The 13,359-nt window shown below is 29.9% G+C and overlaps 1 protein-coding gene and 1 long non-coding RNA gene across 51 annotated transcripts in view; both read left to right on the top strand.

Moving 5' to 3' along the window:
• Positions 1–13,359, top strand: part of kifc3 (kinesin family member C3) — a 66,123-nt gene that overhangs the window by 29,768 nt on the left and 22,996 nt on the right. For 24 of the 50 annotated variants that reach the window (XM_087293486.1, XM_087293491.1, XM_087293494.1 and 21 more), the window contains exons 2-4: positions 5,768–5,885; positions 7,762–7,904; positions 12,900–13,107. In XM_087293486.1, coding sequence (XP_087149612.1) covers positions 5,804–5,885; positions 7,762–7,904; positions 12,900–13,107 — 433 coding nt within the window. In that variant the 5' untranslated portion in view covers positions 5,768–5,803. Of the gene's footprint in view, positions 1–968; positions 1,223–5,767; positions 6,344–7,761; positions 7,905–11,772; positions 11,809–12,899; positions 13,108–13,359 lie in introns of those variants that run through there. The other 26 variants (XM_087293480.1, XM_087293485.1, XM_087293482.1 and 23 more) reach the window with 11 other exon arrangements.
• Positions 1–13,359, top strand: part of LOC147839826 (uncharacterized) — a 74,241-nt gene that overhangs the window by 17,963 nt on the left and 42,919 nt on the right. The window lies entirely within an intron of this gene.

The following is a 13,359-nucleotide window of genomic DNA, read 5'->3' on the forward strand; positions in this document are numbered from 1 at the left end:
GCAGACAACCATATCCAAATCCATATCCACAGACAACCATATCCATGCTGGCACATAAAACCTAAGGATGTTCCATATTGAATCTAGTTTCGTTATGTAACTATTTATGGTATAGTAAGTATTTATATCTATTTTTTTACTGAGGATTTGCACCATGTTTATTTGGACTTTATTTGGACTTTGACACATTATTTATTATTTTCATATTTTTTTGTTTGTTCATTGTAAGTGGTGTTGTTTATAGTAACTGAAAATATATTATTAAAATTTATTAAAAGTCAAATTTGCTTCACTGTTCTATTATTTTGTAACATTTGTAACATACCGTATACCGCAAAACCGTCAAACCGTGGTATTGTTTTAGACGATTATCATACCGTAAAAAATTCATACCGTTACAACCCTACTTGCGCTATGCATCCTTGCGATTGTGTTTTTTGAGAGGTGCGCATCAGCCACGGCAAGGGCTGTGCCACCTCGCCGGACCATAAGCGTACGCTTCATGCAGACCTATAAATCAGCCTTTAGTCCTTTTATTCATCAGCGGAATGAACCAGCAACAATTCCAGCATATGTTTTACACAACGGATGCCCTTTGAGCTGCAACCCAGTACTGGGAAACACCCATACATACTCATTCATACACATAGTGCCAGTGTAGTTTACTCAATTCACCTATAGCGCATGTGTTTGGACTGTGGGGAAAACCCGAGCACCCTGCTGCATGTGAGGCGACAGGGCTAACCACTGAACCATCGTGCCGCCCCATGGTGCTATATCATATATTTATTGTAGATTATTTTAAATAAATAAATGCAGCCTTGAAGAAACACCTTTTATTCTGCATTTCTGGCCCCTTTATGAGCAATAGTGCAAGAAAAATGCTGATGTTTTCCTAAGTTTGATGGGAAAGTGAAGATATCAGGTGCAAGGATTGGACTGGATCTAAAAGACTGTCCTGCCTTCATGGTGGAAAGAGGTCATCTGTTGACAGCTTAAAGGATTATGGGTAAACGAACTTGACGCCAGCTGCTTTGTGTCTGTGGAGGCACAGGACATCTTCTTTCTAACAATATGATCAAAATCAATCCGTAATGTTTGAGCAGTGTGTTTGTTGAAGAAGACAAAGATGTTGGGTTGGATGGGATCCCTCATTAACAAGAACTGGCTGGAGCGGGATCGTCCCGAACATCCTCGGGACTGCCGGAGAAGCAGATTCACGGTACAGCAATACTGTGATCGTAGACATAAAGGCATGGAGAAGGTTTCTGTGCTGTTGGAGGATTAGTTATTCAGCATGACTAGCATTTGTTGGGTCAAGAGTGATTGCTCGTGTTGCTCATTCAATTTCAGCCTCTGACTTTCTTTTTAGCTCCAGGCTTGTGGTCAGTCAGCCAATTGATGCCTGACTTAGTATGATGACCAGTGCGGTTTCTGTGCAGCACACACTTTCTTAAATTATTATTTAGAACGGATAACTGCTAGGATAGTATTACAAAATGGAAAGGGTGGTTTTATTGTTTATATTTTCATAGTAATGTCCTTCCTCACACATACATGCATACACTTTACAGTACAGTACATGCATTGTAGTGTCTGTACTGTAAAGTATGAATAATGTCTTTAAATGTAGATTTTCTCTTCACCAAAGCTTCATTTACTTAATTTCTTTTTCAAATTACCATTTATTTTATTTATTACTTTTTTTATTTATTACTTTCGTTTATTTTAAATACTGTGATGTAAAAATAACTGAAATGTTATTGTAATTTAAATACAATATAAATGTGATGATTGTTGTCTGTGTTTTAAAATTACATTTATTAAATTTTTTTTTTTGTTAAAGTTGAATTGTTTTAGACTCATCCAGTCTCGCGTGATCCTTTAGACATAATTTAATAAATTCTGATTGGCTGCCTAAACATTTTTTTCATAGATTTTGAGGATAAATAAATTTAAATATTATAGTTTTTTTTTAATACTTGTTTTCTATGACTATTTTATTATAGTTATTTTAGGAAGCTTTTCAACACAAAATTATAAAATTACATAGTAAAAGTTCAGTTTTGCTGCTTTAAAAATCATTTATTTTATTGCTGTTGGAGCTAAAATAATAATAAAAAATGATTGCAATTTAAAATAATTATTTTTAGCTTCATTTATCCATAATAATGAATTTTCTGTGTCTTTTAAAATGTGATTAATTAATTTCTTTGCTGAAAAGCTAATTCTTGTCTCACGTGACCCTTCTGAAATCCTTTTTAAAAATTGAGATTTGCTGCTTAAAAATTTTTTTTAATTAATGTTGAAGTTTATTATGCTGCTTAAAACGTTTCTCTTGAAATGTGATCCCTCCATGTTTTTGTTTTTAGTCTAACACATTTGCATGAAAGCATGTGCGTGTGTGTTTATGCAAATACTAACAAATTCATCAGCAGCAGTGGCTTATCTGATGGTTTAATAGATTATGTTGCGATTGTAAATACTGCCAACCTCTTGGTTTCTTGCTTTGTTTTTGTGGGCAGATGAGCCATTGTAGACGCTGATAATAGCCAGTTATTACCACTCATTCAGCGTCTTGTGTCGTTTACCTGCAAGGAGTGTAATCCTGGTCTGACCCTGTGGCCTGTTCACTGTAATCTCATTTGTCATAACACCAAGTGTGTTTGTGACCCTGAAGGTTTGGTCATCTGAAAGTTTGCTCATCTGACTGAAAGAGAGACTTGGACAGGGTGGGGTGGGGGGTGAGGGGGGGTTTACCAAACTATTAAAGGGGACCTATTATGCAAAAATCACTATTTAAAGGGGATTAAACAGTCGTGTGCCTATGTGAATAACTTCTAATTCACTCAATAATAGCTTCTTATGCAAAAAAATCTATTCATTTTGTATTTCATAATCACACTTGATAAAAACAGTCTGCAGAAACACTTTGATTGACATTCTCCCTTTGTACGTGTCATCAGAGGGAGAAAACCCCGCCCATTAGTTATGATCGCTCGTTGATTAGCATAGGACATTAGTCTTGTTTTTGAATCTGCCACTATACTGACACACAGGCATTTGTAGCTCCGCCCTCTTTTGAAAAGAGCACAATCTCATTTGCATTTAAAGCGACAGTGACCAAAATGGCAACATTTGGATCAAATCCTAAAAGGGGCAGCTTCAAAGAGTTGTAAAACATTATTTGTGTTGCATTTTTAACCGAAGCTTCACACACGCTCACTCTAGGGCCATCGGAGACTTATTTTACATCTTATGGAAAATGGCAAAATAGGTCCCCTTTAAGATATGTTTTTTTGTCACTGTACAATCACAAGTGGATGACATTAAATACATGGTCTGAAATGTGCACTTTTAGATTCGGTTAAGAATACATTTGACCAGATTGCTTTTATTTGGAAACACTCTTTAGGGAAAATACATTCGAAGAGAGACCGCAATCTGTCTGGCTTCTGATCAAACATGTGTTTGTTTTTAAGACGTGTTGTGAAAAAGCTCACCAAAACAAAGTATTCATTCTTCAGTGCTCCGTACTGAAACATGGATTACGATGGAAATCCTACAGTAGCTGCCTCTTACAGTACATGCTTTTCATTGTGTAATTGTTGAGGATCAAACTGAACGCTCCCACTGAAGTGATGGAGAACGTCACAAGCAAACGTCTGAGCAAAAGTGGCGTCCAGATATGGCTCTGAATACATTTTAATATAGATTAAAGACAGAGCCATAGTTGAATAAATGTTTACAGTGGTAAACCGTGTCTGTCTGTCTGTCTATATCTGTCATTCTACTGTTCTATCTGTCTGTCAATCATTCGTTTGTTTTTTCTATCTATCGTTCGCTTGTTCTATCTATCTATCTATCTATCTATCTATCTATATCTATCTTATCTGTCTGTCTGTCATTCGCTCGTTCCTTCTATCTTGTTCGCTTATTCGTTCTATCTATCATTCAGTCTATTTATCTATTGTTTGTTTGCTCATTCATTCTATCTATCTATCTATCTATCTATCTATCTATCTATCTATCTATCTATCTATCTATCTGTCTGTCATTCGCTCGTTCCTTCTATATGTTGTTCATTCTTTCTATCTTGTTCGCTTATTCGTTCTATCTATTGGTCGTTCGCTCTATCTATCGTTCATTCCATCGTTTTTTCGGTCATTTTTTTGTTTATCTATTGTTCATTCTGTTTCATTCATTCTATAAATTGTTTTTTTTTATCTATCATTCATTCATTTGCTCTATTGTTCATTCATTCGTTCTCTTTCGTACATTCGCTCTATCTATTGTACGTTCTATCTATCGACCTATCGTTTGTTCAGTCTGTCTACCATTCCATACATCTATCATAACTAGAGAATCTATAATGAACTCAGCAGAGTTGTTATTAATTTTAAGAACTCTGCACTTTTTTGTGGTGTAATTAAAAAATAATTTTAAAGCTCTCTTGTAAATTTGCTGACACCCCCTAGTGCAGATAGGAATCAGTGAATAACAGCGACTATTTTGTTTGTCTAAATATTGGATACTTTGTTTTTATTTTTCATTTTGTTGCTAAAGTAAGATTGTATTGTTTTGCCACCTTGTACTTTTTTGGTTCCTTTTGTGCAAGTTGTTTATGTAAGAGTTTGAAAACGTTGACGATTTTGGGATCAATTATTATTTGTTTTGACAAGTTTATTTTGCTTACCCAATTTTTAGATTATTAAGCTTGTTTTAAGGAAAAACAAAAAAAATTTATGACATTTTAAATGCAAAGATGGCACTTGACAAACAAAAAAATACATCACATTCTGCTTTTACCTTTGTCATGACAACTTAACATTGTACTATTATTAATTTATTTATTTATTTATTTATTTATTTATTTGTTTATTTTTTTTTACTTTGATTTACTTTTTACTTGTATTTATTTATTTATTTTTTTTACTTTTATTTTTACTTTTTATTACTTTCATTTTTTTGTATTCATTTTATTTTTTATATATATTTATTTTTATATATATATATATATATATATATATATATATATATATATATATATATATATATATGAAAACGTTGACGATTTTGGGATCAATTATTATTTGTTTTGACAAGCTTATTTTGCTTACCCCATTTTCAGATTATTTAGCTTGTTTTAAGGAAAAACACATTTTTTATTACATTTTAAATGCAAAGATGGCATTATGGCAACTTGAAAAACAAACAAATACATCACATTCTGCTTTTACCTGTCATGACAACTTTTCATTGTACTATTATATTTATTTATTTATTTATTTATTTATTTGTATGTTTGTTTATTTATTTGTTTGTTCATTTTTTTACTTTGATTTACTTTTTACTTGTATTTATTTTTATTTTATTTTTATTTTTTTACTTTTATTTATTTTTACTTTTTATTACTTTAATTTTTTTGTATTCATTTTTTTTTATATATATATATATATATATATATATATATATATATATATATATATATATATATATATATATGAAAACGTTGACGATTTTGGGATCAATTATTATTTGTTTTGACAAGTTTATTTTGCTTACCCCATTTTCAGATTATTTAGCTTATTTTAAGAAAAAACAAACATTTTTTACGCATTGTTTTTTAAAACAAGACAATATGCTTTGCTTGTATAGAAAATGCTTGATTTAAAAAAAATTGAGATATTTGGACTAGAAATAAGACTTTTTATTCAGGGCACCGATGTTGATATATCTTGTATGTTTCTGCTCTGTGTGTGCGCAGCCCGTCCAGCGGTGTGGTCTGCTCGGCCCTGCGGTCATGTACGGCACACGAAAGACCTGGGACGTTGGCCACACCCCCTGCCTGCAGGAGCTCTGGAACAAAGACATCTCATTGGATGGTAAGCACGGTCTCATGACTACTTTAAAACCGGTGTGGCAACATTTTTTAGAGGATAGCAGGAATGTTTGAATGTGTGTGGAGCAGCGGAAAGGAAAAACTCAGAGCAGACGTCAGATTGAGAAGAGCGAGTGATGCATTCTTGCAGAGAGATCAACGTGCACTCTTTCCTTGTACAGAAGAGTCAATCTCCTTAAAAAACCAGAGGAGGGCTTGAACACTAGGAGTATTGTGTTTGTTGGAAGAAGAAATGTATGTGTGTTAGTGCTGCACAGGACAATATAACAACAGGCACAGCGATTGTGAGTCAGACAAAGACACAAATGGACTAAAATGGGAAGCAGACAAAGAGGAAAAACAGGGAAATGTCGAGACGACTGGTTTTCACAGTGATGTGGTGACAGGTTTGCCTTCAGTCTGACACTCTTCCACTGCTGTGTCAACATTTAACTCATCATAGTAAGTGTGAACGAGGTAAATACAATGATAGTTGTTGTTTTTTGATAATGTTCAGGGCTAGATTGATATAATCATGTTAATGCTTCACTTGCAGCAGGTTGTTATCTTATCATGTTGTGGGATACTATGACGCCTGCAGGACCTTAACCTGATTGATAATTGCTGCATTTTTTTTTGCTAAAAAGGCTGAAGACTTAGTTGCTTGCCCTCATTACACAGAGAAATCGTCAGTTGTTTTTGTGGTGTTAATTAACATCAGCTACAATGCTTCAACAAGTCTTAAAAAGGATGCTTGCTGGATTTCATTAATAGGGAAAGTTTTTTTTTTTTTTTGGAGTCACCCAAAAATGAAAATTTATAGTATAACTTTACTTGGTGTGTTTATGAGATTTATGAGACGCGTCATAAAGTAAATGATATTTTATGCATGCTTATTACATTGTCATTAATTTTCATTCACAAAGTTATGACATTTTAAATGCAAAGATGGCATTATGGCAACTTGACAAACAAACAAATACATCACAATCTGCTTTTACCTTTCTCATGACAACTTAACATTGTACTATTATATTTATTTATTTATTTGTTTGTTTATTTTCTTACTTTGATTTAATTTTTACTTGTATTTATTTTTTTTGTTTTATTTATTTTTATTTTTTACTTTTATTTATTTTTACTTTTTATTACTTAAATTTTTTGTATTCATTTTATTTTTTATTTTAATTTATTTTTTACTTTTATTTATATTTTTATTTTAATTTTTTTACTTTGATTTCTTTATTAATTTTTTTACTTTTTATTTATTTATTTATTTTTTACTTTTATTACTTATTTATTTACTTTTTTGTTTTTATTTTTTACTTGTATTTATTTATTTTTACTTGTATTTAGTTTTTATTTTTATTTGTTTATTTTATTTATCTTATTTTTTACTTTTATTTATTTTTATTTTTTACTTATTACTTTTATTTATTGTATTTATTTTTATTTATTAATTTTTTTATATACTTTTATTTTACTTTGTCTTTTTATTTAATGTTTTACTTTTATTTTTTATTTTTTTACTTGTATTTATTTATTTTTTACTTTTATGTATTTTATTTATTTGTACTTTTAATTTTTTACTTTATTTATTTTGTACTTTTGTTTATTTATTTTTTTACTTTGATACTTATTCTGGACTTTTTTGGTGAATTTGGTTTCATTTTTTATGATACCTAATTATACACTTTATTAATATTCATTTTTACTGTTATTTATTTATTTATTTTACTTTTATTTGATCAACTTATTCTGGGCTAATTTTTTGGTGATGTTTGTTTCCTTTCTTATGCTACCTAATTATACAATTTATGAATATCATCATTTAATATTAACACTTTTCATATAAGTCGCTTTTTTGTGTTGTTGTTCAGCAAGTTCTCTGGATATCCTGATGAGTGATGGTGAAGAGGAGAACTCCTTCCTCTCGTTGCCCAACTCTGTGCTTCAGCGCCACTGTTTGACCTCTGACCTCTCAGAAACGGGCACCTCTGAACAGCAGCATTTTCTTATACAGGTATGACCCAGTCACTGCAGTTTGATAAGACCAGCTTCAGCATGATTGTTCCAGCATTATTCTGGGCAGTTAATATTGTTTATTTTTCAGAAATATTGATTACTGCCTATAACTACAGTAGGTGTGGGATTTAATTCTAAAAGCAAATTCTCCCTACACTAATATTCAAATTTAGGTTGAGTAAGACTATTTATATGTTTGTTTAATTTTTGATGCAGAAAGGGTGCATACATTTGATAGTCAAATGTTGACTTTTGTAATAATCACAATATATTATATCACAATATTATAATATTATTATTATTATTATTATTATTATTAGAAATGCGCCGAAATGACAATTCTAAGGCAAAACTGAAAATGCTGGATGAACTTGGCTGTAAATCAAAAATGCTTTATTGTTGTTATTATTATAATTTTGGACAATTCCAAATGCCGTTTTTTTGAAAGTATGACCTGCCAATACCAATTTTTGCAATTCCGATATTCTGTAATATAATTTTACAAATTACAATTGTTCTAACTACAATTTACAGCAAATAAACAAACAAATATATGCTTATTAACGTTGTTTTTGTTTTTTGTTTTCAAAATAAACAATCATCAATTGCAGAACTTTGGAAACACATTTAAATTCAATTCATCTTTATTTCTATAGAGCTTTTAGACTCTTATTTCTGTAAATGTTTAAATTGTTTAAAAAGATTTTTTAAATGCATTATTACAATATTTGTAGTATTGTATGATATTGCTACATATAAATACAGTTTTAAAACAGTTGTGATTGAGTCTGATTTAGCCAGATGTCTGTATTCAGGAGCTGGTTTGTATGTGAGTTGTCTGTTTTCTATCTGTGTGATCTTTGCCTAATTGGTTTTGCAGAGTTAATAAGTCCCAGCCAACAGGCAGTGCTGCCTTTGTGCTCTGTGTTTAAATAATGTTATCAGCTGTAGAGTTTCTGTTGAGCTGCTTGCAGGTTCTGTGTTTTTCACTTTGAGATTTCCCTCTGGGAAACATCTGCAGGTAAATCACATTTCGGTGACTTCAGATTGGCTGCTATCTACTGATGTACTGTTCCTGATTCGTAGTCTATTTCGGATCCAAAAACATTTATATTCATATAGTTATTATTATTATTATTATTATTATTATTATTATTATTATTACTATTACTATTATTATTACTATTATTATTATTGTTGTTGTTGTTATATTTACATAATAAACAATATAAATAAAATTAAATTTTTATATCCTTTTTTCTTTCTCTACATCTTTTTTAATGGATTTTTCTTTCTTTCTTTATTATTTTCTCTGTTTATATATTTCTTTATTTTCTTTCTTTATTTCTTTATTTTATTTCTTTATTTTTTATCTTCTTTGTTTATTTTCTTACTTTCATTTTTTTATTTATTTATCATCTTTATATATTTGATTTATTTTATTTATTATTTTCTTTATTTCTTTATTTTCTTTAATTTTTTTATTTCCTTTTATTTTATTTATTTATTTTTTTTATTGAAAGATTTGTTTGACCGTTTGTTGTTGGTTCATTGGGCGACTTACTAACATTGAAAACCTTTGCATATTTTGAAGGAAATGTTGCTGATGTTTGTTTGTTGATTGTTGCCATGATCTTGCTGTATGATTATTATAGAGTGCATTAGTGCCTCTCTCCTTATTTGCAAGTTTTCTCAGAGGTTGACAAGCTGACAAAGCATTGCAACTCTGATACAAGTTTTATTTATGGAGAAATTTAAAAAGCGCTGCAGTGCTTGGAGGCTTTGTGTTTGTCTGAGATAATGAGTCTTCCAAAATATATGGATTCCATACAAAGTATGAAGCTGATAAGTCAGTTCTTGTCACGTGACTGTTTTCAACTGGCTGGATTCGCCTGATTTATTTTTTTTATTATTTTATTTTTGACAAATGGGTTGCGGATCCATTCCTTGGCAGTTCTCAGGTCCTAAACTGGGCCTTTTCCTCTTCACAAAAAACATTTTAAAGATGTGAGATTTCTTACTCATTTTGCTGCTTGTTGGTTAATTTTAGGCACTCAAGTGACCAAGATGTAACCAAGAGAATATGATTATTTTTTTAAATAAAAGATTGTTCAGACTACAGTATGGCTTTTTTTCAATGCTGCATTATTCTTGTTATGCCATAAGATGTATCACACTGTAGCTACCCCTGGTCTATAGATATGGTAAAAATAGCTCATCTAGAGTTACATAACATGATCCAGTGTGAGTTATTATACATTACCTGTGTGGTCCTCCTCTCTTTGATCTCCAAGGGTGGAGAAACATCTCTGAAAAGGACAATCTAGAGACAGAGAGTGCTGGGGTTTCCAGTCTTTTCAATATGCCAGGAGGCATCCGATTGGCCGGAGCGATCACATGTATAATTTGTTCAGCCTGCCGCTTTTCAATTCACTGACGGCTCTTCTCAATACAAACAATAGTTTAGACATGGGATAGCTTTGTTATGAGCTTCTCTAGATCTATCCGTGTTGACCAGGCAGTGTTACCTGTATAGGTATGATGCTTTTTTAGTAGTCAAAGCTCCTGGTTTGTGTTGGTTTGGCTAAAATGCAAGATGAAAATAACGGCATCTGTTCATAGCATCTTCTCAAATAGCTGGTATGTGCTTGTTTTTTATTTACAGAGATTGATGTATGGAAGGATTTTTTATTTTTATTTTTGCGTGTTCTCTCATGTATCAGTGTCACTGTCAAGCCTCTGTATTTTAGTGTATTTTATTATAATGTGAAATGGTAAAGACGTCTAGACACCATTTTTGTACCATTTAAAGTGTCGGAGCACTTTAATGGATGTTTTTTTTATTTTAATTTATGCAAATTTGATCTGAAAAATCATATTTAAAATCATCTTTATCCTTTTTTACTTTTAATATCTAATACTATTTTTATATTTGTTTGTTTTTATTTTTTATTTATTATATTTGTTTTTTTGCATTTATTTATTTTTATTAATATTATTATCATTGTTTTTATTTATGTATTTAATTAATTTATTTATTTTAATTTAGGTTTGTTTGTATTTATTTATTTTTTTATTTTCATTAATATAAATTTGTATTATTTATTTTTATTAGTTTTTTATTTATTTTGAATTTAGATTTGTTTATTTACTTATTGATATTTATTTATTTATATTTGTTTGTATTAGCTTGTATTTATTTAAATTTTTATTTATTTATGTTTATATATTTATTTTATTTATTTATATATTTATTTATTTTAATTTGTATTTGTTTGTATTTATATACTTATTTATTTTCATTAATATTTATATTTGTGTTTATTTTTATTTATTTTCATTGGTTTTATTTATTTTTATTTATTTTTAATTTACATTTGTTTTGTTACTTATTGATATTATTTATATTTGTTTGTATTTACTTGTACTTATTTTCATTAATATTTATAATTGTGTTTTTCATTTATTTTCATTAGTTTTTTATATTTATTTAATTATTTTTAATTTGGGTTTTTTATTTATTTATTGTTATTTATTTATATTTGTTTGTATTTGTATTTATTTATTTTATCAATATTTATTAATATTTATGTATTTATTTATGTTTATGCTCATTTGATTATATTTCCTTTTTTTGTATCGTCTCTTATTGAAATATGAAGTTATTATTATGTAATATTTTTAATCTGTGTTGATCTTGCCATGAAATAGCCATACCTTCCTGATGTGGCAATAAATAAACAAACAAAAATCAAGCATCAGTGTTTCACCGCTGACCTTTTTCATTTCATGCTTTTCTGCTTCCTTTTCCCCTCCACCTCATTTCTGTCTCTCTTCGCTGCCTTCTCATCACTTCACCTGTACAGAGGGTTACTTTGTCCTGTTCCTGGACATCTGCCTATGTAATTCCCTCTGATTCTTTTTGTGTGCTTAGCTGCGAGCTGCTTTACCTCATTCTGACATCCTCATTACACTGTAAAGTCTCTGACATTCACAGCTCTTGCTGCTTGATCAAATGTCACTGCTAGAGGTTCTTTGTGGTCTGTCAGAATTTCTGAACATTTTTTGCAAGGTAGCTTTTGCCAGTAGGAATAGTCGCTTACTCTGCTTTTTTGTGAAGTACATGAAAATTGCTTTACTGTAAGTCTTCTTTTACTCATTCATACAGTGACTAAACCAGCAAAAAGTTTTATATAAACTAATAATATACACTGTTTATTGTACTGCTTGCACTATTATATGCACTATGTATTATATTTATCGTACACTATTAATTAAATGTATTGTTAATGATAATACACTATTATTATTGTTGTTGTTATTATTATTATTATTACTGTTAGTTATTATTATTATTATTATTACTATTATTATTATTATCATTATTACTGTTTGTTGTTATTATTATTATTATTATATTTAACCATTCAGTATTTTTATTATTTTATTAATGATACTATTATTATTATTATTATTATTATTATTGTTATTATTGTTATATTAATGATAATTTTGTTATTATCATTATCATTTTTATTATTTAATCATTCAGTATTTATTATTATTATTAGTGATAGTAGTGTTCATGTAGTAGTATTGTTGTTGTTCTTTTGGTTTAATTTTTTTTTTATTATTATTATTGGTGTTTTTTTTTTATCATCATCATTATTATGTAAGTTGCTTTGGACAAAAGTGCCTGATAAATGACTAAATGTAAATGTATTTCAGTATATTATTTTGTAATAATTTTAAATATTTCCACAGAAATCAAGGCATTCATGTGGGTTTGGTATATTAACACAGTAGGTTGAGTATACAGTAAATAATGACTCATCATTGGAATTTTCTCAGTAACCAGTTTGTTTTACTTAAAACCCTCCCTATTTTAGTTTAAAGACTGTTCCTGCTTATCTGCTTTAGTTTTTCCTGTGTAGTTCAGGTTGTGTATGGTGTTTGTGGTTGAACTTAGACAGGTCTTATTGTGTGTTTGCAGACATTGCAGGAGAGAGTTTGTGAGTTTCAGGCACGTTTGCGCAGCGAAGACACAGCTAAAAGACTCCTGCTTCAGCGACTGCAGACTCAAGATCACCAGCTCAACCGAGACAACCATCAGAACCAAGAGTATTCACCACTTTACCAAGAACCTCAAGAGCAGCTCAGACTGCAGGCCGGCCAGCTCAACCAAGCTGCGTCTCCTACAGGTCAGAGAGTGCAGCACTATTCAGACTGTTTTGTTAATAATATTTATTAATAAATTCATTCATTCATTCATTCATGCATTCATTCGTGCATTAATTAATTAATTCATTCATTCATTTATTAATCAATCAATCACTTAATGATTATTAAACGCATGTTATTATTTATTATTAATTATAAAAATAGCACTAAATATAATTAATTTAATCATTCAGATTTTTGTTGTTGTTGATCATGTTAATATAATGATGAAT

Source organism: Danio rerio, chromosome 18 (genome assembly GCF_052040795.2).
Source record: "Danio rerio strain M-AB ecotype USA chromosome 18, GRCz13ab, whole genome shotgun sequence".
Classification (NCBI taxonomy): domain Eukaryota; kingdom Metazoa; phylum Chordata; class Actinopteri; order Cypriniformes; family Danionidae; genus Danio; species Danio rerio.